At 39.9% G+C, this 21,256-nt stretch overlaps 1 protein-coding gene across 2 annotated transcripts; it reads left to right on the top strand.

Moving 5' to 3' along the window:
• Positions 1 to 80: 80 nt before the first annotated feature.
• On the top strand, positions 81 to 20,581 carry LOC309593367 (carbonic anhydrase 13-like). 2 transcript variants are annotated; one of them, XM_082317757.1, is made up of 9 exons: positions 81 to 233; positions 6,240 to 6,437; positions 6,793 to 6,841; positions 7,555 to 7,580; positions 9,904 to 10,022; positions 13,344 to 13,439; positions 14,904 to 14,966; positions 15,893 to 16,048; positions 18,371 to 20,581. In XM_082317757.1, exons 1-9 carry the CDS (start codon positions 203 to 205, stop codon positions 18,482 to 18,484), a joined length of 852 nt encoding a protein of 283 aa, XP_082173883.1. In that variant the 5' UTR covers positions 81 to 202; the 3' UTR covers positions 18,485 to 20,581. The 2 variants fall into 2 exon arrangements, with proteins under 2 accessions (XP_082173883.1, XP_082173884.1); XM_082317758.1 differs by lacking the exons at positions 6,793 to 6,841; positions 7,555 to 7,580 and having other exon boundaries at positions 82 to 233.
• The last annotated feature ends 675 nt before the right edge of the window (positions 20,582 to 21,256 follow it).

Genomic DNA, 21,256 nt, shown 5'->3' with positions numbered 1-21,256 from the left:
ATGGGGATGGGGATGGGGATGGGGATGGGGCCGGGGCCGGGCTGCGCGGGCGCGGAGCGCTGCAGGCGCCTTATCGGCGCCCGAGCATCGGGGCGTCGCCGCCCGTCGCCTTCAAAGCGGGCGGCGGTGACGGCGCGGTCGCCTCTCCCGTACCAGCCCCATCCCGTCCCGTCCCGTCCCGTCCCGGCAGGAGACCAGAGCCATGCTGCACTGGGGATACGACGAGCACAACGGTAGGGGGGCGGCGGAGGGCGAGGGGCCAGGGGCGGCCGCGGTCGCGGTGCTCCTTGCGGGGGGGTCGGGGCGGCCGCTCCCGCCGCGGGCAGCGAGGCAGCCCCGAGGGCACCTCCCGCGGCCGGCTTCGGCAGCTCCCGAGCAAGCCGAATGAGCTGAAATGCTGTCGAGGCTTTGCAACGTGAGACCGAGCAGATTTTTGTCTCGAAATGATGCAAGGCTGGCTGCTGAGAGAGGTGTTTCATGCGTGCAGCATCGCCTGCCAGAGTCGGGTCGGGGGTTGGCTCTGAGTTGGAAAAATTCGTGGGTCTCGTTCCCTGTAGGGACTTCGTTTGCTCGTCTAGTTAATCAGTTGAGTGAACGTATCGAGTATTTATTAGACGGTCCCACCGATCAGAGCTGCTGTATCGGCAGCGCCTCTCTGACTCCGGCTATGTTCTGCTTCTGTTACGCGGTGGGAAATACTAGGTACTAGAATCGGTCATTTGAATGTGTAACTATGCACCTAGGAGGAGATGCTTTTGGATTTCACTTGTTTCATGGTTTCCTTAATCTTGTCGGTCTTTGAAGTCCCAAGATGTGCTCATCAGCAGGCTTAAAGACTTTCCTCTGTTTTGCATTGTAAGTCATGCAAACGCCGCTCCTGTATGCAGACCGGCTCACAAATCATGCAAGTAGAAATGAAAGTGCTTTTGTAAATTGGGGAGTCAGCTCTGATAAAGTAAATGGAATCACTTATGTCGTCTGTTGTAATACACAGAGAAATAAAACACCGTGACAGTAAAAGGAGAAAGCTATGTATTTGTATGTACTAATGTCTATAGAAGTATGCTTCGTTTATGTTATTACTTGGAGTTTGGAATACTGTTTGCACAAGTACTACCTTTCTACCCAGTCCTTTTGTTCAATCTTTTCTGGATGGATATACTTTTCCTGAAAAACTGGGTGGTGGTGGATCGCAGCAATGTTGCAATGATTAGGCATGTTATCTATGGTTGTGCAGTCTACTCTACCCCTCCCCTGAAGACGTAAATGGGTGTTGTTTTTCAAATTTGTTTCTCCATATGTTTTCTGAGAGTGTTGTGGACTTCACCTGCACCGTCCAGATAAGAAGCCCACTCTCCCTCCCTTATCCTATCACTCCTCCTTTTGCTATTCTCAACTTCTAGGAAGGGGAGGCCAACAGAGTTTCTATCGGGGTGGCCCTGGACCTTGCTTGAGGCCCCATTGTGCCTATAAGACTCTGTTTACTGGCTGATAACATATTTGGGGTGGAGTTTGGCTTTCTCTCTCTCCCCTCTCTTGGAGCCCCCAGCAGCTGGGGTGGGTAGTTCCTCATCAGTCCATGCCCCAGCCCCTGCCTCCCCCAGGGGACTCATGGAGAGAGGCGTGGATATCCAACAGTTCACTGCTCTTCCCTAGCATCAGTTTCATTTCTCAGCTTTTTCTCTTTTTATGCATTTATTTTATTGGCTTTGTTTCTTGTTTTGCTGAACAGCAGATGCAGGAGATGGCTCTAATTCTCGAAAAGTTTTGTTGCCCTGCATGGCCCTGAATAGTTTCCCTGAGACTAAGTTTAGCTTTTGCAACTAAGGAGGTAGCAACAAAGTGAAATTAATTAAATTTGGTGTAGTCATATATTAAAGTTGATTTCATAAAGAGTTGGAAAGACATCTGCGTTCACTCTGAGTTCTGCATTTGTTACTTGCAGTGATAAAAACACTGTTTTTTTTTAAACCGGGTGAAAATCCATTTGCCCCTTAGCAATAATAATCGCAACATAAATCATTCTGTGCATAAACTGTCAAATGTTACACATACGTGTCTGCACATATGGTATATCTATGTATAAGGACATGGTCTGACTGGTATACACAGAATTAAATGTTCTCCCCTGCATTTCTGAAATGCAAAGAGGCATTATTTTATGTCTATGCAAACCTTGGCCTTTGCTTTCTTGCCACCGTCCTTGCCTCGCAGTTTTGATGGTGCTTATGTATGGAGGTGTAATACTGAGATCTTGAAAACTGGCTTCAGGGTGGCATCATGCACGCTTTTCTTAGCTGCTCAAGGTTCCTGTGAAGAGAGATACGTTCTCACCCCTTCACAGAAACAGTCCCCTTAGTTAACTGGGGAATTGCCTTAGTTAAAAGGCAAATTGAGAATCAATTGCCTTCTGTTTACTCTTTGTTTAATAAAATATATGGAAAGTACTTATGTGTATTGTGGTTTATTGCAAAAATGTCTCTTGGTCTAGTTACAACTATAACATTGAGGAGTTTTATAAATAAAAAGGGATATAAATTCCTTATTACTATTTTTTTCTCCCTAAGAATAATGACATAATTTTGCTGTCTGCTTTAAAAAATGGCACTTAATTTTACCCATTATGAAGTTCCAATTGTTTTTATTAGAGCTAATCTTATTGTAACCTAATCTGCAACTAAATTACTTGCAAACCTAACTTTATAAAGTTAAGCACTTTGTATATGATAAACTGGGCAAAGGATTCTCTTTAGGAATAAATGAGGATGTGATCCTGCAAAGGTCAGACCATACTAAACTAATAAACTTTCTGCATGTAATAGCAAAGCGTCCAAAAAAAGAATCCACTTTTTCACCCGTACGTACTCTATTTATGCAAGTATAGAGGCTCAATGCAACTGAACCATATCCTGTGATGTCTCTGCTAGGTTTGTTTCAAGTCAGTCTAGCTTTTTGATGAAACTCATCACCTTTAACTCCAACTGGGTAAAAAAGCACTGCTGTTAGGTGCTATAGCGAGTTGCATTTCCCGACAAACTCGTAACTGCCTTCCTTATGAGATTTGGTTCATGAATTGAATGTGTGCAATGCTGGTGGGTACCACAAGTAGCGATAGTCTAATCTAAAAGTGACAGCGGTGTCTCCAAAATAAAGGCATGCAATCTTCAGAGCAGATGGTTCAGTTTTTTGTCCTAAATCTCGCTCACAACGGCTTTGATTGTTCAGAGCTACTAGGTAATCTCCTCTAGCACGAGAACATTTTCCCATCAACAGGAGGGGATTTCGTAAGTTCAAAAATGGGTGTATTTGATCACATTCCCATAGTAAATTAAAAAATGAAGGGAGGTGAATCGCTGAGTTACACTTTTCTGGGTATGTCTTAAAGTACATATCTAGAAAATTAAACTGTACGTTATGTTGAGATGGAGGCATATAATTCAGGTCCAAATTCAGAAGAAATTTTCACCCTGGAGATCCCACTGGCTTGAATCTGATTGTGTGACATGCATTTGAGCATCTCTTCCAACTGTAATAGCTTATTTTCCAACAGTCATACACAAAGTTTGTTTTGGGATGGAGTCCATAGTAATGAATTGAGCCACAGCTTTCATAGAGTGGCAAGAGTATGATAATTGTATTAGACTGCTGGTAGATAATCTAGTAAGGAACACCACTTGATATAACCAAGTGGTACAAAATTGAGCTGAAGTTTCTTGATATTTTCCTGTATATTTTGAAAGGTCAGATATCTGGCAGTCTTGTGTTACTGACAGATGTTTAATCACCAAAGCAAAAGACGAGTTTGGTCACCCAAGCTAAGAACAAGTACAAAAGCAGGTACAATGTCTTTTCAGAACTGAAGTTTATTGTTGAATAATTAGCTAATGCCAGAATCAAAGCCTTAGGTCCTCTTTTTGGCACATTCATATTATTTATGAAGGCAAAACATTCATATTATTTACTGTACAATAACTATAGTTATTGCTGAGATGGAGCAATAGGACCAGGTAGTTAAGCACATAAATATATCTTGCCTTTCCTCAGATTAGGAATATCCTAAGCATTAAAATTAAGTAGTAATAATCTTTTTCTAAGTATCCTAAATCACAGCAGTTAGTTAGGCATAAGTGATGGAGTGGTGCTTCTTCAAATAATAGAATTGTGCATTGCATCTCTAACTACAAAGTACTAGGATCTAAACACAATTAAAATTATATCATATACTAAACTGTATGTAATTAAAATATTGAATAGCTTTGATGACCATTTGTGAAGTGAGAAGAATTAAGTTTAAACAGCTTTATATTTCAAACCAGTAGGATTTTTATCTTCTGCCTTAGAAGCAGTTTGCTTAATGAGTTTAGTTAATGAAGTCGTCAACAAAAGGACTTTTTAACAAACTCAAGACTGAAGGCCCTTGCCTTTGTTCTACTTGAGGTTTAATTCTTAGGCTGGTCTTTACAAGCTACTCCTTCCCTCTCCCATTTTTTGGTGCTGCTCAGAGGAGAGTCAGGCTCTGCCCAGGTGGCTGTGCAAGCTGCTTCCCCACGGCGCCGTGGGACGCTTCCCTCCCTGATTTACTGCTGGGGCGCTTGGGTTATTTGAGCACCTGTGAGTTTCTGAGCTATATTCACTTTTATTGAAGTTGAGGAGAGAAAACTGTCTGACAACTTTTGATGTTAGGCTATTAATCACAGCGTAGTACCTTTTAATCCTTTTTTGTCATCATGTTTATTTAAGTGCTAAGCCATCCAGAAAGACCCAAATCAACAGGCTGATTTTTAGACTGAGATCAGTTACCTTCAGTATAGGGAGTTATGAGATTTCCAGTGATGCAGATTTTACAAGATGAGGTTCTGATGCTCATATTTAAGTTTTTCTTATATCCAGGCTCTCTTAGTTGATTTATTATGCTTCTTAGCCATGATAAGCCTGGAGGAAAAACAAGTGCTATGCTCTTTATAATATTGAAAGATCATTAGCCCTGCTGACTTTTCCCTTACCCTCTTTTCCATCCTAAACCATGTTTACTATCTTTACCTTATAGAACATATTCCCCAAGCAACTTATTGTTCCTGTTTTTCTTCTATGGCCCCTTTCTGCATTGTTTGTTATTCAAATATGGTTCAACAGTGGCACATATATTCTTATGAGGACTCTCTGATGTTTAGTAGATAAGAACAGACACCTAACATCTCATCAATGAAGGTTTTTTACTGTTTTAGAATGACATTTGCCATTTTTCTCATATCCATATTTTTGATTTACAGGGACAATGCTTTTCAGCTGACTTCTGGCTTAGCTTGCATGGAGAGAGGAAGGTTAATTGGAGATCACTAGTATTGATTAACAGCTGCTTTAGTGTTTTAATTTCTGGCTAACTCTGGTAAATGGTGGTGCCAGTCTGTGTCTGGAAGATCTACTGTCATTTATCAGCAGGTGGTGGTAGAAATCCAAACCTCGTGCAGGCACCACTGTCCTGAGTGTTCATGTTCTTTGCTGATTTTGTCAGCACTATACTAGTGCGTGTGTATGTGTACGTGTGTGCATGTGTGTATGTAGACTTTATGGTTAGAGGGTGACACTCTCTCTTGTGTTGTGACAGCTGGTTTGCAGGGTTGATGGGTTGGGAGGAGGTGATCGGTTGTGCAGCAATGCTTAGGTTACAGGCACTGCCATCAGGCCCCAGGAGAGCCCACACACCACTCAGCCTTTTTATCTTTTTTAACATCTTCCAATCTCATTCAGCATAGTCAGTAGAAGATGTGTTCTCAGGTCTTTTGCAGCCAATGACTAAGGTATAAAAAACACTTAAAGCAGGGATTTTGGATACATAAGAGGTAATCCTTTAAGACGTAATGAGACATGATATTAGGCAAAAATGGCATGTCGAATATTTATTGGGGCACAATGCCTGTTGGATACAGGATGCTTGATTTGAATGAGCATTTTTTGGATATGTCTTGTTGAGTCTTAACTGTGAATAATTAAATAGCTACCTACTGCATGTGGCCTTGTCCAAAGGCTACATACAGTTTGATACACCATGCAAGGTAGATAAAGGGGCCCTGAGAGCTGCTGGTGCAATGTGGTGCAGCAAAAGTAGCTGAATATTTTGATCTGTGTTTTTCTGATGCACCCTTTTTAAGGATGCAGACAAGAACAATTCAAGGAGAGTCTTCTTTCACATGAAGCAGGGTGTTGCCATCAATTTAAACTTCTCTTCCAATGCATTGCAGGGCCTGCCCACTGGAAGGAGGTTTTTCCTGTTGCTAATGGAGACCGTCAGTCACCCATTGACATCAAAACTGAGGAAACCAAGTATGATCCCTCTCTTCGTCCTCTAAATCCCAATTACGATCCGGCTTCTGCTAAAATCATCCTTAACAACGGGCACTCCACCAGTGTTGAGTTTGATGACACCGTCAACAAATCAGGTTTGTTCCTTTCCTGTTGCACTGTGTCTTCTTCCACCGTTTCCTCAGTAGAGTGCATACAGCCTGAGCATGTCTCACTGCCAGGTTTGAACTTATAAACAGTAAGGCTTTGGTCCTCCGGATGAGAGATTCCTTTCTTCCCTGTCTTTCAGCGTGATACAATGCGGGAACATATTTGGACACGAGTTCGAGGTTGCATTTCTCAGAAAGTTATAAGATTCCCTTTTCACAGGGATGGTTTGATCTACCCCAACCAGCTAGATAGTGCCAGCCCACCTGTTTGAACAGTGTTGTGTACAATTTTTCAAATGCTGCTCTCTCTCACTGCAGATGAATCCTTTGTGTCTCATTACAGGTTCATTCCAACCGAATCGCTCAAGTCTCTTATCTGACTTTAGCTGCAGGTTTGGTTATATATATTTTTCCCCTTTACAATCCATACTTGGACTTCTTGTGTCAGGAAAGAGCCAATAGAGAACAAATGAAATATATCCCAAGTGATCCATTTTCTTCTCTGAAAAGTGTTATTGTCCCAGTCTTTTCTAGGAGTATGTAGTTTCCCTTTTTGCAAGCAATAATTCTTAGTTAGAAGTTCTCTGGTTTAGCACAGTCTTGGTAATGTTAGTGCCTTCATCTTTAAAACCTTCTCTTGGATGGTAGGCAAGCTAGCACACTTCCCCTTGAAACTGTAGGAGTGCAGTTTCTATGAGCAATAAAATCCTCTTGTGGTTGCATGAGGCTTAGCTGAGGATCCAAGCCCATATGGTGCATTCACAAGGGTCAAAGCCAGAGGGGGACTAATTTGTGATCACCCTGTTCATTAGTCCTGAGGAACTGTTGGCTTGTAGTAGCAACAGGGAGAGACCCAGATGGAGACAACATCATACATTGCTTTCCCAGACAGTCTTAGTTTAATTCTTAAATTTCCTGTCAATACAAGCAACATTGGATGTTGTCTGAAAGCCATCAGCTGACCGTCAGTGATCTGGTCTGACCTCGTGTGTGTCAGATGCCACGGGATTTCCCAGAATTAATCTCTGCTTCAAGCCTAGTAGGCGTGGGTGAACTAAAGCACATCTTTTAGAAAAACATACAATCTTGATTTCAAAATTTCCAGCGATGACGAACCTACCACAACCTTTGGTAAGTTGTTCTAATTGTTAATTACTCTCACAATTAAAAAAAATCAAAATCACACTTTATTTCTGATGTGAGTTAGATCAACTCAGCCTTTAAACTTTTCTTTTTTTTTTTTCTCCTAAATAATAAATATGAATATGAATACACCAAGAACCTCTTCCACTTTCTAACTCCATCCGTGAAGTGACAGGGCCTGACATAGTATTTCTGTAGGCTTACAATGGTACCAAAGCAGTGGTAATGTGATCCTCTTCTTACTGCTTTCCTCAGGCCATATATCCAAGGATATAGTTCATGTCATGGCAAAGCACTGACAGATGTTGATCAGATAATTAACAAATGTAATCCCCAGTCTCCTTCAGGAGACTCTGTATCTTCTGTGTAAGGACTAGATTCTTCAGTCCCCATACACGGCTTTACATTTTACATTATCATGCCTTACTTATCAAAGAATTCAAATCCTTCTGTATCCATAAACTGAGTTATTCACTATTTTCCCTAGTATTTGTCACTGACAAACTTTATCAGTAATGTTTTTGTTTTCTTTCAGGTCATTGATCAAAAAATACTGAATTTTCTAGGGCCAAAATTTGGCCTCTGGGGCACCCCTGTGAAGTAAGCACTCCTGACATATGGTGGTTTTCTGAAAGGAAAAAAAAAAAAAAAAAAAAAATTTCAAATTAATTGGTACTAAATACATTGGCATCTTTTAATACATTATTAACTGACTTCCATATGAACTATTTCTTCACTTTGGTCAGCATTGAAACCGGCCTGTCAAGTCTGTAACTGTTTGTGTAATTCTGTTTATCTGCTTTGGTACCACATTAGGTCCGTTCTCTGAAATTGGTCTATTGATGTTTCAAAGATCTCTTCTTCCAGCTCTTTTCAAACTTTAAGATACTGATATTTGCCTTAAATAGCTTCTGACTAACCTCTTCCTTAATTGCTGTTGAAATGGAAGGGTTTTACCATCACTGTATGATGTGGTACAAATGCATCATCAGGCCATTTTTCATATTTTCATATTCAATTTTCATATTTTATTGAATGCTGATGCATTTCTATGTAATTGTTTTCCCTCAACCAGTTAGAACAATGATCTTTACACATTGCTAGGATCATTTGCCTCCAAGTTTTCAGTCCTTGAAAGATGGAATTTGTTTTAGGAGCGTCACTTCCCCATCCCCTTTGTTCACTAGGTTTATAAGCTCTGTAAAAGCATGTTTTTGAGTTGAAGTTTTAAGGAGGTCAAATAATTTTCCCCACAAATAAACAGTTCCAGTTCCTTTTCATTAGCCAGGCTACTTGTGTTAGCAGATAAGCAACTTAAGAAATTCTTCTTTTATCTTTATTTGGTGGTATTTTGTTCCTAACAAAGTTTAGGTTTTGGACTAAACCTAGAAGACACAAAAAATGATTATTGGTCTCCCTGGTGCTCTTAATTTAAAAGCCATCTGGTTAAAGCTTCCATCCTCTCCCCTTAAAATCTCTATAATGAGCCAGTAAACCAGCTCGGACTAATTCCCAAACCCTCAGAGGCGATATGGAGCAAGGAGAGTGGGGTGATTTGTTTTATGGTGAATAAGGAATCTTTCTGAATGTGATTCACATTCAAGTCTCTGTGCAGAGATGTTTTGGTTCCAACTCTGATTAGCAAAAGATGAGCACTTGCAAAAGCAAAACAATGAAAAGCCCACCCATATGCGTGTTAAGTTGAAATAAATAGCTAGTTAAGTGTCAGTAATATTGCAGTAGTACACTGCATATGTAGTGTTGGCTTCATTTTATTTATGTTAATATATGCTCCTTTTTCTCAGACTTCAATCTGATGTAGCTGGATCTAGTTGCAAATGAAGGAAAGAGCCTTGAAAATTGTTTTAAGCTCCACCTACTTTCCCCCAAATTTCAAAGAGGAGAAGAAATTCTGTTAACATTATATTTTTCTGATCATCCCCTTTATTCATAAAACTGGTATTTTAAGCTTAATTTCTCAGTGATTCTTTTAAATACATTCAAGAGAGGAAACCACTTGCAAACCATCTTCTGAGAAATATCCAGCCCATAGCAAGACAAACCTGGTGATAACAACATACCTTTTAGTGGACCATAACCCACTAGTCTACATATAAAGGCAATTTTGAAAGTCATATCCTGGACAAGTGAGGGTTTCTGTAGTACTTCAAAGAAATGGGAAGCCATCTGAGACAGCTTTTGAGAAGGAGTAGGGGACTGTCTGAAGACTGAAGTCTGGTGTGAGGTTAGAGGATGAGGGTGGCAACTCCCGTTCCTGCAGTGAAGCCTTTCCCTCTGCTTGGGTTTCCAGTGCTGACCGGGGGGCCGCTCAGCGGGACCTACAGGCTGCGCCAGATTCACTTCCATTGGGGGTCCAACGACGAAGCCGGCTCCGAGCACGCAGTGGATGGGATGAAGTATGCGGCAGAGGTAAGGCTTTACATGGAGTCATCTGTACCTCTAAGCTTGTGACTAGTTTTCTGTTGTAAGAATGATGTTGCCCCTCCTCTGCCCGCTTTTCATTCTCCCCCCATTTTATCAAAAGACAAGCAGTCTTCCTGAAGTGTTGCATGTTTGGGCCTTTCTCAAAGGAGAACCTATTTGAAAGCTTTGGAGAGGATTAAAAAAGGAGTACAGAAGACAAGAGCTTGATAAGAGCAAGATTTAATGTTCAAGAGTTATTTTAAACTTTGTCTTTCACTGTCTCTTCCTTGGAGAATATTTTCAAAGTCAGCTTCAGTTACAAACCACAGAATTATTTGGTTTGGGGCCAGTGCAATGTAAAGTTTATGCAAGATTTAGGAGTGTTGCATTTTGGGGTGCATTTAGCAATGTGATGGTTATGACTTTGAGAACCGCATCTTAATATCTGTGGGGTGCCTGCTGTCTGTGGAGGTACTGCGTTTCAGTGGAGGCAGCGTGCCACAGGGAGAAATGCACCGTCTGCTCTGGCACGGAGAGTTCACTCCTGCTCTGGCTCCTTTGGTGCGTTTGAGTAGTCTACAGTACAAAGTATTCAGTATCCGATTCCTCTTTGCAAATGGAAGTAACGTGGAGTATGTTGATGAGACTGAGATCCTTAACAACACATAGTTCAGACAGTGGAAGAGTTTTCTGGGGTTAAAAAGAAGTAAAAAGTATAAAAATAAATGGTAATGGACAAATGAAATACATAATACTAAAGAAGAAAAAAAATTAAATGTATGCACAGTGGTGTGATCAGATGTTACTGGAAATGCTATAAGAGATAGTGGTCAGAAACAAAATCAGTTTTCTAAGACTAATGGGGAAAAGTGACATTTGCAGTGTTTAAAGGCTTATGTTTTCCACAGGAACCAGGTGAGATGGAATATAAAGAATTAATAGAGGTGCTTTAAAACCATTAAGTACCAAAACCAAATTTCTAGCTGAGAAAATATATATATGTTTCCCATCTAAGAAACCAAATGGAAGGAGAAAATATCTCTGAATTTCTAGCCAGTCTAAAAACCTTTCCGTTACCTGTTGGTCGGGTAACCCTCCACAAGAAGCTCTCTAGATGTCACTTTGGCTTTGGGATAAGAAACCCAGAATTAAGATCAAGGCTTCTGAGCACTGTTCACACAAAAGAAAATACCTCAGAAGGAGACATGAAGATGGTTTCAGTGCTCACCTTCGTAAGGAAGATGTGTAAGATTTCAAGAAAAAGCATCAACTGAGTTGAAGAAAGAAGTGGTGTACAGGTAAAGACGACTGCAAGGTTCAGCCCCCTAATCCCACCGGGAAGCAGAAGGGATCCATGCCTCCATTCTTTGTGACAACGTATGGTCTGATCAAGGTCTCTTCACAAGCTGCAGTGACAGAGCGGTGGTAAGACGGGATATATTCCTTAAAGAGAAGTCACAAGCCGTTGAGAATGGGGCTGTACCCAAAAGTGTTTCATAGCTCTGTTTGTTTGGGGGTTTTGGTTTTTAGGGGGGTTGGTTTGGGGTTTTTTTTTTGCCAAAGCTATGAGGGAGTGGGAGTGGGCTTTATTTAGTTGCAGGAATTTTGGTTTTTGTTCTTTGTTGGTTTTTTTCTTTTTTTAAAATCCACAATAAAAGTCAATTCTGATGGAGAGTATCTGTTTCCTTTTTGTGTATGTAAAAATGCAATTGTTTAAAAGTTGTTACATGTAGCTTTTGTGAACTTATAATACTGAGCGGTGCAGGCACTATTGAGCTCCAGGATACTAATGCACCTGAGAATGGTTTAGTGGACGGTGTTCTCCTCCCTGTTTAATTTATAATATTTTTAGCAACTTTCCTTCAAGGATCTCTGAAGCTGTGAGCCAGCATGTGTTTCATCGTGAGCATACATGTATTATTACTGATTTCAGTGGGATTCCTTACTTGCTGGAAGTCATTTTCAGCACTTTAGAGTCCAAGTGCTTAACAAACATTAATATTACCCTGTAACACCAAGTAACGCCTCTGTTTTACAGATTTGGAAAATTAAAACTCATAGAGGTTATGCAAGGATTCAGATTTAGAGTCAAAATCTTCACACTCCTAGATCCTTATTTCAACCATGCAGCAATGTTGCTTCCCATAAAAAGCCTTTAAAGCAAGTTCCAGCTTTCCTAAATTGCTCTTACTTTAGAGGTCTTGAAGTGCTGTATTCCAAAAGCAAGCCTTTTTTTTCGAGGGTTCATCCCAGTTTAAGTCATTCAGTGGAGCTGCTTTTCAGCACTCCTAGAGAGTAAAGTTGAAAGTCTGAAAAGATGGTCACCAATTTTAGAAAAGCCAATCCCACGCCCTGCTTCTGAGCCTCTCTTTTCTTACCTAAAAACTATGGGTAGTAAGATTTACTAATCCGCTGAGGACTTGTGAGAGTAATTAATGTTTGCGAAGTACTTAGTCTTAAGCAGTGTGTGTTTGTGCTCTCTCCAGTTTGGCAGTTGGACCATTGCTCAAGGCTGGGATGTCCTGGCGCTTCCCGGGAACCAGGAGCTCCTGCTGTGGAGCGTGGCCAGGATTTAGAAAACCTGGCTTAGCAGGAGGGACTGAGGTGGTATGGGGGTAGACATCACAGGCTTTTCCTTTCCCCACCTGGCTAGCTGGTGTCTTTAAGATGCTTAAGGAACTACCACAGGACAGTTCCAGAAAAGTGCATGTTGGAAATGCAAATGCTCAAACCTGAGATAATCAAGCTGCTTCTAAGTGCCTAACTACTGGTAATCATAGAAAGTGACATTTGGAAAGTATCAAAAATGAAATTTTGATGTTCAGCTTAAACTAAACAAGGGAAAAGGGGTCAGTGCAAGTTTAATGTGTGTTCCTCTGCCTGTTTTCTAGCTGATGTGGCTGATTAATGTTACTGAAAGCTTGATTAAGGAAAAAAAGGAGCAACTAATAACATTCTCATGATTTTCAATCAGTTTTTAAAATCAGCTGTACTAAAAATGGATTTAAAAGCTTTAGTTATATAACCATGGGATATCTTCTCTTAGCTTCTCTGTTCAAAATCTGGGGACCCAACAGCAGTTTGCCAGGCACTGTAGTGTGCGGATTGCTGCCAAATTTTGAATAATCCCAGCCACTGGAAATGCTTTTTGCCATTTGTCTGAACTATATATTTACGCATTTCAAAAAATAATTGCAGTTAGAAAACTGAATGGCTCTGAATACAAGAGAGCAAAGTAGAGTATGAAAACCAGTAAAGTTGTAGTATTAGTTTGTGACTATTTGAGTTCAGCGGGAGTTGATGCTGTCTGTGTCTCTTGCTTTTCAGCTTCATGTGGTCCACTGGAACTCAGAAAAGTATTCCAGTTTTGTTGAGGCAGCTCGTCAGTCAGATGGATTAGCAGTCATGGCAGTATTTCTGAAGGTAAGAAAAAAATGTCTCAGCCCTCCTAATAAACCTGCATTATGAGCCCAAAGGGATAATGATGATAGCTGAATCATCATAGAATCATAGAATACCAGGTTGGAAGGCACCTCAAGGATCATCTGGTCCAACCTTTCTAGGCAAGAATTTGCACAGTCTAGACAAGATGGCCCAGCACCCTGTCCAGCTGAGTCTTAAATGTGTTCAGCATAGTGGAGTCAACCACTTCCCTGGGGAGATTATTCCAATGATTGACGGTTCTCATTATGAAAAATTTTCCTCTCGTGTCCAATCGGAATCTCCCTGGGAGTAACTTGTACCCGTTACCCCTTGCCCTCACCATGTGCCTCCTTGTAAAAAGGGAGTCTCCATCTTCTTTGTAGCTACCCTTTATAGTTGGTATAATTATTGCTAAAGAGATAATTATTTTATGTGGGCATTAAATTATACTATTTCCTTCATATTGTTTACTTTCCAGTATAGAAAGCTGTGCTTGCTTAAAGGTTAAAAATACCAGATTAATAGATTTTCAAGACAGTGAGGCTCTTCAGTTTGCATAGTCTGCACTCCTGTACAACATAAGATGTGGAACTTAATTCAGCTGCCTCTATATGGATCCTGATAACTTGTGCTTGACTAACAAGGGCGATCTGATTTGTTTCGAATGCTTCTTTAACAGTTTGTTTCTGAGCTGATAGTTTCTTCTGAAAAATGAAAAAGGAAAACCCAGAATCTGAAGAATTCGCTTGTAATTGTTATATACCTCTTTGTCTCCTGCACCAATTCTAAGATGAAACTCAACTCTTGCAACAGCTTCATTGACTTCTGTATGAAGAAGAAGACGGAGAATTCACACAATCCATGACAAAGGATAGGGCTTTGGTCAAATCTGTGGTTTCTGCCTGGCTGCCACAGCTTCCCGGGCACAGCTAGTGCTGGCGCAGGCGCAGTCAGTGAGCCATTACATGCAGCAATTGCAATGAACTGCTACAGTAGTTCTGTCTTTCCAGTTTACATTATGATGATTTAAGGAAAGTTTCACTGGATTTTTTAGCACAGAAATTCTGCTTGGGATACATAAAAATGATGTTTTCACTGTTATAAACAATTTAAATTTCAGATGTAAGCCTGAAACTTTTAATATCCTGCATACAAAACATGAAAAATAACTTGCTTTTATTCCCCTGCAGGGTAAAGTTTGTGGGTCTTTTGTAGCTGAAATAATTACTATGAGTAGCCAGAATAAATACTGTCAGCAAGGGAGTGGATCTTCTTTACGACCAGTACTATTTCTAAGGACTATTTCTAAGTCATAGGCTTGTACTCACAAAACCCACCAGATCTCACAGTCACTTAAGTAGAGGTATATAAAATAGTTTGAGTATGCATTTGCTTTTTGATCATTAATTTTTGCTATTTTTCTCTGGAACTCAAGTATTTCTTTCTTCTCTCTGGTGTTAATAGATTGGTGAATGCAACCCTCAGCTGAAGAAGATTACTGACCGCTTGGACACCATCAGAATCAAGGTGAACGAATGCTTCTAAAAGAATACTAATACTGGTCGTTGTTTTTGTTGTTTTGGTTTTTTTTGTAACCTGGCTGCTACTTCCTTCACCTTCATGTTCCCCAGTCCTAGTTTCATAGCTATCCATATCTAACTCTGAATTGGGGCAGTTTAGGAGCATCCTTGTTAGGAAAGTTAAAAACGAAGGAGACAAAGAATAATTTTTATACAATAAGAGATCAGAGGAAAAAGCTATTCCTCACAGAGCCTAACCTCTGACAAATCTATTGCTATGAGAATATTAAAAGGAGAAGACCATACTTTATGGAAAGCTGTGAAAAAGAGAAGGGAAAAGTTTCCTCCCCTGTTTTGCTGAGGTACAGGGTGAGAAATAAGCCTTTGAATGTGTGAGAGCAATCAGCCAGCATCATGTTTCATACAGGCATCTCTGGCCTGGTAGCCTGAACAGGGAGAAGTAGTAACCCATGGGCCTGGGAGGGGTGAATGGGAAGGGGAGCAGGTGGCAGTAACCTGTGGGGTTACTCCCCCAGCCCCATACAGACCACATTGACAGTCTAACGTCTTCTCACCTCTCCCTCCAACCTCCATCCCATGGTCATTTGTAACTATGGGGAGCCTATGCTAACATGATGCCTTTGGTGGTGTCCTGCTGGCATCCAGGATAGCAGCAGCAAAGCTGTCAGAGAGGTAAGGCCACATCAGAAGGGCATTGGGTCACCTGCTGTGATCATCCAGGATGCTGCCAGCCCGCTCCATAGTGGAACAAGCTCTGCCTCCTTTGGAGTGATTTATCTTGGCCTCTTGCTTTTAAATAATATTGCACTGTTTTTTCTTTTTTTTTTTTTTTAGCTTTGTATAAGAAATAATTTTCTAAATATATTTAATCTAGAACCACAATGAGCTTTTTTTTTTTTTGTAATTTTCCAGGGTAAAAGAGCACTATTCACAAACTTCGATCCTAGCTGTCTGCTCCCCAAGTCCCTGGACTACTGGACTTACTTTGGCTCTCTCACTGTTCCACCTCTTCTTGAAAGTGTCATCTGGATTGTTCTGAGAGAGCCCATAAGTGTTTGTTCTGAACAGGTATTTTTTGATTTTTCACTGCTATAGAAATGTTGCTTTTGTAAGACTTCAAATTGTAAATGCCACCCAAAACCATATTCTTTTGCAGACCTTGACATTGCATCCCTTATCAAATTTTCAAAGGGCAAAATGTATCTATCATTTATCATGACTTCTTGTTGCAGCTATTTATTATCCATTTTTTAAAAAAGAATCTGCATACTCTAAAAATTAACAATCAAAAATAACCCACAAGGAACTTACAGAAAAAAAGGTTTCTGATGATGCTAAGAAATTCTAGAATTCCACTCGATTCAGTGATTTGCGCATCCTGCTCAAACCTCTTCTCTGACATTTTTATTTGGCAGATCAATAGTAAATTTCTTCTTGCATTCCAGATATGTAAACCTTGGTGAATTTACTAGAATTATGAAAAGCAAATACAATTGTAATAAGTTGGTTTTTATATTAGGCTATCTTAGGGAAAGTGTGATACCACATAAAAGAGGCTGCTTACATTTCTTGTTAAATTAAGCTTCATGCTATATATTAATGTTGCAACAGTGACACCCAGTGGGCTGATCATCTTAAGTATAAGGAGATTTTCCCACTGGAGACGCTGAAGTATGTCAGATTATAGCTTCTAATATTGGATGTTAAGTACATCACCTGCAATATGTTATCAATATTCTGGGCACACTGTGAACCATAATATTTTTGTACCACAGCATTTGTCTCATCCATGGTCAACATTACAAATACCTCAGAAAATTCAACACCCTATGTCACATGTTCACTAGAAATGGTGACTTCAGTCTTTGCACAAAATGTTAACACAGTCCACTGAATGGGATGCTTGTTAGTCAGGAGATCTCAAATTCTGTTTGTAACTGATTTGAAGTCATATATTTGCTCAGTGCATCCATTTTTCTCATCTGTCTGTCTTCTCCACTCCCCTCAATCTGACTGTAAGACTCACTGCAGTGTGTATGGGTCTGGGATTGAAAATTTGCGTTAAGATATGAACTTCCCAAAGACAAGTCACTGCTCGGGTTAAAAGGTTCTTATTTGGGCTAATCTATAGTTGATATATTCTAAAATGTGATATACTGTATAAAAACACCCATGTGTAACAGGTTCAGAGGACACAGTGTCGGAAACGGTGCCAAGTACAGTGATTCTTTACTAGTTATTTTTCATAGACTGTAGCTATATCTTCTGTATTAAAGTATAAATGTGCTATATTCTTATAAATATAAGCATGCATATAGTTAAAAGTGTTTGTTTCTAGTAATGTCCACTATTGTGATTGATCAGTCATCACCATGACTGATATTCTTTTGCCATTTAATTTTATTCCTCAAGTTTGTGTTTCTTTGGGGCTTTACAGTTTATTACCTACTTTTTGGTGCACTTTTCAGGTTGAAAGAAACTAAAAATAAATTTTACGTTTTTAGAAACTCACAGGGAGCCTGAATTACAAATGTTAGCTTTAGAATGGGGTGGAGTAAGATAGTATTGACTTTTTTTTTTTTTTTTACTTTTAATGCAATTAAGATGCAATCTTCCATATAACTAAATGCTCTATTATAATGAAATTATTTTTGTACTGTCCTACACTTGGTAATCAAGAAGGGAAGTAAGGTGGTATATAGAAATAGTAAATATTGGAAATATTAGAAATTAGACAAAATACTAAACTTCAGGTCAGAATACAGACTCCAGTTTCCTGAGATTAAACATGGAGCGCTGATCTGGGTTTCTGCTGAGATCAGCTTAAGCAGAGAAGCTTACGCTGAGGTATGAATAACTGCCTGTTCTGTGTCTCCACAAGGGAAAAGTTTTGAATCTCTCCTGGTTTGAGTACATGTTTAATATATCAAAAGTGCTAATTACAGGAGCTTTCTATAGTGCCACAGCTATTATTCCAGGTTAATTGTGAATATACTCTGAACAAGAAGATGTACACAGGTGCACATAAGAAATCTAATTTTTGGCACCAAACATTCTGAGTCTCCAAACTGTAAAATCAAACTAAAGAATATAGAAAACTTCGGTTTAGATCAGATTGTGGAAGACAAAGTGTGAATACAGGAAACAAATAATTCTTATGCGCAGTTTCATTCTGACGCGTATTTTGGGAGATTTTCTTGGTAGTCGTCGTTTTTAATTTGCAAGGACAGAAATGGTGGAATTGCCATTCCCCACATGCCATAGAAAAATACAGTTCCGTTCTTCCTGGTGGATAAAAGGCGGCAAGTATCTTTAATATTTACTACATGTTTTTTCATTAGTATAAGCATGAGGGTTTTCTGCTGAACCTTATGTCTCTCTTGATTGCAGCTAGCCAAATTCCGAAGCCTCCTGAGCACTGCTGAGGATGAGGTTGCCTGCTGCTTGCTGAGAAACTACCGGCCTCCCCAGCCTTTAAAGGGACGAGAAGTCAGAAGGAATTAAAGGAGTAAAGCCAGAGTAGTCTCCCTCTGAAACCAAAGGCTGAATTAATTTTAATAGTTAATATACTTTGTGATTTTTTTCTTATGAGTTGTTGTAACAAATAGGTGTTGTTTTATTATTGGTTACTATGCAGTCATTTCTCACAGACAATTATGTCCTGAGTTATTGCAGGTTCATCGATGTTAACAGGTCTGACTATGTTTGAGTGCGTTGGTTTGGCAGCATTGAGGCATTAGCGTTGCAGGCACAGAGGGCAGTGCTAATCGTAAGGGTCAGATGTGGTGAAGGAGTTGTCCAGAATTTGCCGCTAAATTACTGAACAGGATTCCTGATATTAATGGCAGTAAAGGATCTTCTGGGATTATTCTTCTGGTCTCTGACATCATAACATTTAGATTCTATATAAGACTTCACAGTGTAATTCTCAAGAAAACAATATTTCAAGGCTGATATAGTTTCATTGCTGACTTCTGCAATACCACGCTTACCTTCCTACAAAAAGCAGTAATGACTAACAGCATTTAAGTAAAACAGATATTTATATGATCCTGTTGCTCTGACTGCTTTGCAGCAGTAATGAGGTACTGATTGAATTTTTTTAAAAAAGCAAATAGTAAGGATTTTGTATATTGTGGGATCATGTCAGGTAGATTATGTATTCCTGAATTCTACCACATATACTGATGAAATTGTTCTGAAACCTGAAAACTGCAAGGGCATAGAGGGAACTGTTCGTTCATACCTAAACTCAGTCTGTTGCATTTGGTGAACAATAAGGAACTGTAATGCTATATCCATGTAGCATCTGACTCCTACCACTTAAAATCAGGAGGCAGGGGTAGCTGGTGCTCCAGACTCTTTCGTACCAGACACGTGGCACGCTGCAGTGTGAGACACATACCTCACATCTTGCAGCGGAGCACAGCACTACGCCGGTATGTCATGTCTCCTAGGCACTGGCTGAAGCTCTGCTGTCATCGCTGAACTTGGGTGGTTGCACTTACATTCCAAGACCAAAGATAGCATTTAGAGCAAGCCAAAGAAATCAGAATCAAGTCAATATCTAATAAAAGATCAGCCCTCAATAGCAATGTGTTGAAATGTCCGTCTGTATGAATTGACTTGAGCCTGTGTTTCTCTCAAGAGCTTTTGTTATCTGAATATAATTGTTTGTTTTATGCCAAATTTATTTTTATTATTTTTAATGAACTTGCCATAGGCTGTAGCTTAGTATAGGATTAGATTTACCCTCAGACTCTGAGAACTACAAGTGAAAACCAGTGATACCTGAAAAAGGCAGCTAGAGGTTTCATGGGCAGTGACTACCACCAATCTCTGTGGTACTTCTGAACAAACTCATCTTCCACGACTGCTCTCCATGGATTTGCTTTTTCATAGGTTTTATAGACTGTGCCTCTTGCCTCAGCAGATCTTTTGTTCTTAGATGGACAAATATGAGGGAAATAACACACGGGATTGACCTTATATACCTTCTTATAACTGAATAAATTAGACATAGAGACATAGATATTTTAGCTTTGTTTAAGATAGGTGGATTTTTTTGTTTTCTCCTTCCCAGAATATAGCCACTATTGCTGCAAGGCCTCTCAATGCCTTCTGAATGTTTTCTGAAGGAAAGAACACAAATAGACCGTGGAAGAAATAAAAGACATTTGGCAGCGGCAGCAGGTACAAGTATTAACCAAGGTGGAAAAACCTGCAGGCACTTTTTGTTTTCTGGCATAGGGAGAAGAATGAAGCTGAAAAGACCTCAAGCTGGTTCTTTCTGAATGAGGATGTCTGGAAAGTGTGCGTGGAGAGAGCAGGAGTGTGTTGCGTGTTTTCACACCCTTTTTTAGACTTAGTGTTGGATCTGATATGTTTCCCTGTTATGTGAGTAGCTGCAGAACATGAACAAAATGTTTACAAACTGCATGAAGGTTATAAAGTTTGCTTGCCTAAGAGGAGAAAGTGATAAGGCTACTGCTTCATATCAGAAACAAAAGTTTTATATGTTTTTTATATATTGAAAACAGTGGAGTTGATCCAGTGCTTTGATATTTATAAGGATTTTATCAAAATAAAAAATGGATTTTATGAATGTGTCTTGTATTTTCTATTAAGAGATTCAAGTTTTACAGTGAAGGCTGCAGTTTTATAACTAGCACCTGCAGCTCTAGTTTTGGAAAAAATAGTCACCCCTCATTTGAAGTCTATCTTTGCGCAGTGTAGTATTAGGTATCTTTTTTATGTTCCAAGTAAAATCTCTTTGGCAGCGGTAAGGTATGCAATCAATTGTACATAAAGTTTCTGATGATAGCACTTTTTTGAACTATTGACTATTTTTATAGAGTTATGTAAGTAAGCTTTAGAAGAAGACATCATTCACAGTAATTCTCCTAATGTGGAGATGCTGTGTTCACATTGGATTGACCTAGCATGGTACCGCATGTGGGCTGAAAGCTAGTGGTGGCATCTGAAAAAGACTAGAAATGCTCAGTTGCCTGAAATCCTTTGGGAACTGCTTCCCAGATTCTCTCTCTGCTGTGACTGTAAGGTGGGAGCATGGACCCAGTCTCAACACTGAGCACTTGGTTGCATCCTCAGTCATTAATTTACTGTATGCCCAAGCTGCGCTGAATCTCAACCAGATTGTGACATGCTCCCAGGGAATTAAATCTCAAGAGTGGGCTCCATGCTGTACTAAGATGACTCTAGAGCAGACAAGGCTAAAATATGTCCTTACCCCCCGAGCTGCAGGTCTCTTTGATC

This window comes from Platalea leucorodia (assembly GCF_965183815.1).
Source record: "Platalea leucorodia genome assembly, chromosome: 1".
Classification (NCBI taxonomy): domain Eukaryota; kingdom Metazoa; phylum Chordata; class Aves; order Pelecaniformes; family Threskiornithidae; genus Platalea; species Platalea leucorodia.
The sequence above is the reverse complement of the archived record's forward strand: the minus strand, read 5'-3'. Positions and strand labels throughout refer to the sequence as shown.

Coding starts and splice junctions, on each gene's coding strand:
- LOC309593367 (XM_082317757.1), top strand. CDS start 203: ATGCTGCACTGGGGATACGACGAGCACAACG. Junction 6,438..6,792: donor TGACACCGTCAACAAATCAG/GTTTGTTCCTTT, acceptor GTCTCATTACAG/GTTCATTCCAACCGAATCGC. Junction 7,581..9,903: donor CGAACCTACCACAACCTTTG/GTAAGTTGTTCT, acceptor TTGGGTTTCCAG/TGCTGACCGGGGGGCCGCTC.